We start from the raw sequence: 556 nt of genomic DNA, 5'->3' as shown, positions 1-556 counted from the left end.
GGATCTCTTTAGCCGCTTGCAGGCCGTGCAAGACAAATTTAAGGTGCCTGAATTAGTGAGCTAACAAAAGGGTGCATTGAACAGTGTTTTCTGCTCGCTAACCAAGTGTGTTTCTGTGTGTAACGCCCATGACTGAAATCACTGAAAATATTGAATAATCAGCCTTTTCTCAGCACTTGTTCACTGGGCCATGGCAATAATGCTGTTTTGTGTGTCAGTGAAGCTTGACTTTTTGTTTTTAAGTGAATCTCTCAGGTTCATTTCCCTTTCTAGAATCCCACAGTGTGTAACATCTTCCCTTTTTCTTCACTAGTCATGCAGGACACCACAGTCAGAGTTGACCTTAAGATCTCCCCCTGATTTTTAATTCCCTCTTTACTGACTCATCTAAAAGCTGCGGCGTGTGGGTTTTGTCACCTTTGACAGATTATAGGAAACTCTCGGACTGTCCCGAGTCTCGTTATGATTGTGTTTGTCTGCTGCAGGACTGGGTGGTTCTCGGACAAGTGGATTTAGAGACGTTGGTGGAGAAGCACTTGCACTCTGTACAGGACTG

The 556-nt window shown here is 44.2% G+C and overlaps 1 protein-coding gene across 1 annotated transcript in view; it reads left to right on the top strand.

The window, feature by feature from the left end:
* Nucleotides 1-556, top strand: part of dync2h1 (dynein cytoplasmic 2 heavy chain 1) — an 82,619-nt gene that overhangs the window by 8,371 nt on the left and 73,692 nt on the right. The window contains exon 20 of the mRNA XM_025055261.1: nucleotides 486-545. Within this exon, the coding sequence (XP_024911029.1) occupies nucleotides 486-545 (60 nt within the window). The remainder of the gene's footprint in view (nucleotides 1-485; nucleotides 546-556) is intronic.

The sequence above is a fragment of the Cynoglossus semilaevis genome, chromosome 4 (assembly GCF_000523025.1).
Source record: "Cynoglossus semilaevis isolate Cse_v1.0 chromosome 4, Cse_v1.0, whole genome shotgun sequence".
Classification (NCBI taxonomy): Eukaryota; Metazoa; Chordata; class Actinopteri; order Pleuronectiformes; family Cynoglossidae; genus Cynoglossus; species Cynoglossus semilaevis.
The sequence above is the reverse complement of the archived record's forward strand: the minus strand, read 5'-3'. Positions and strand labels throughout refer to the sequence as shown.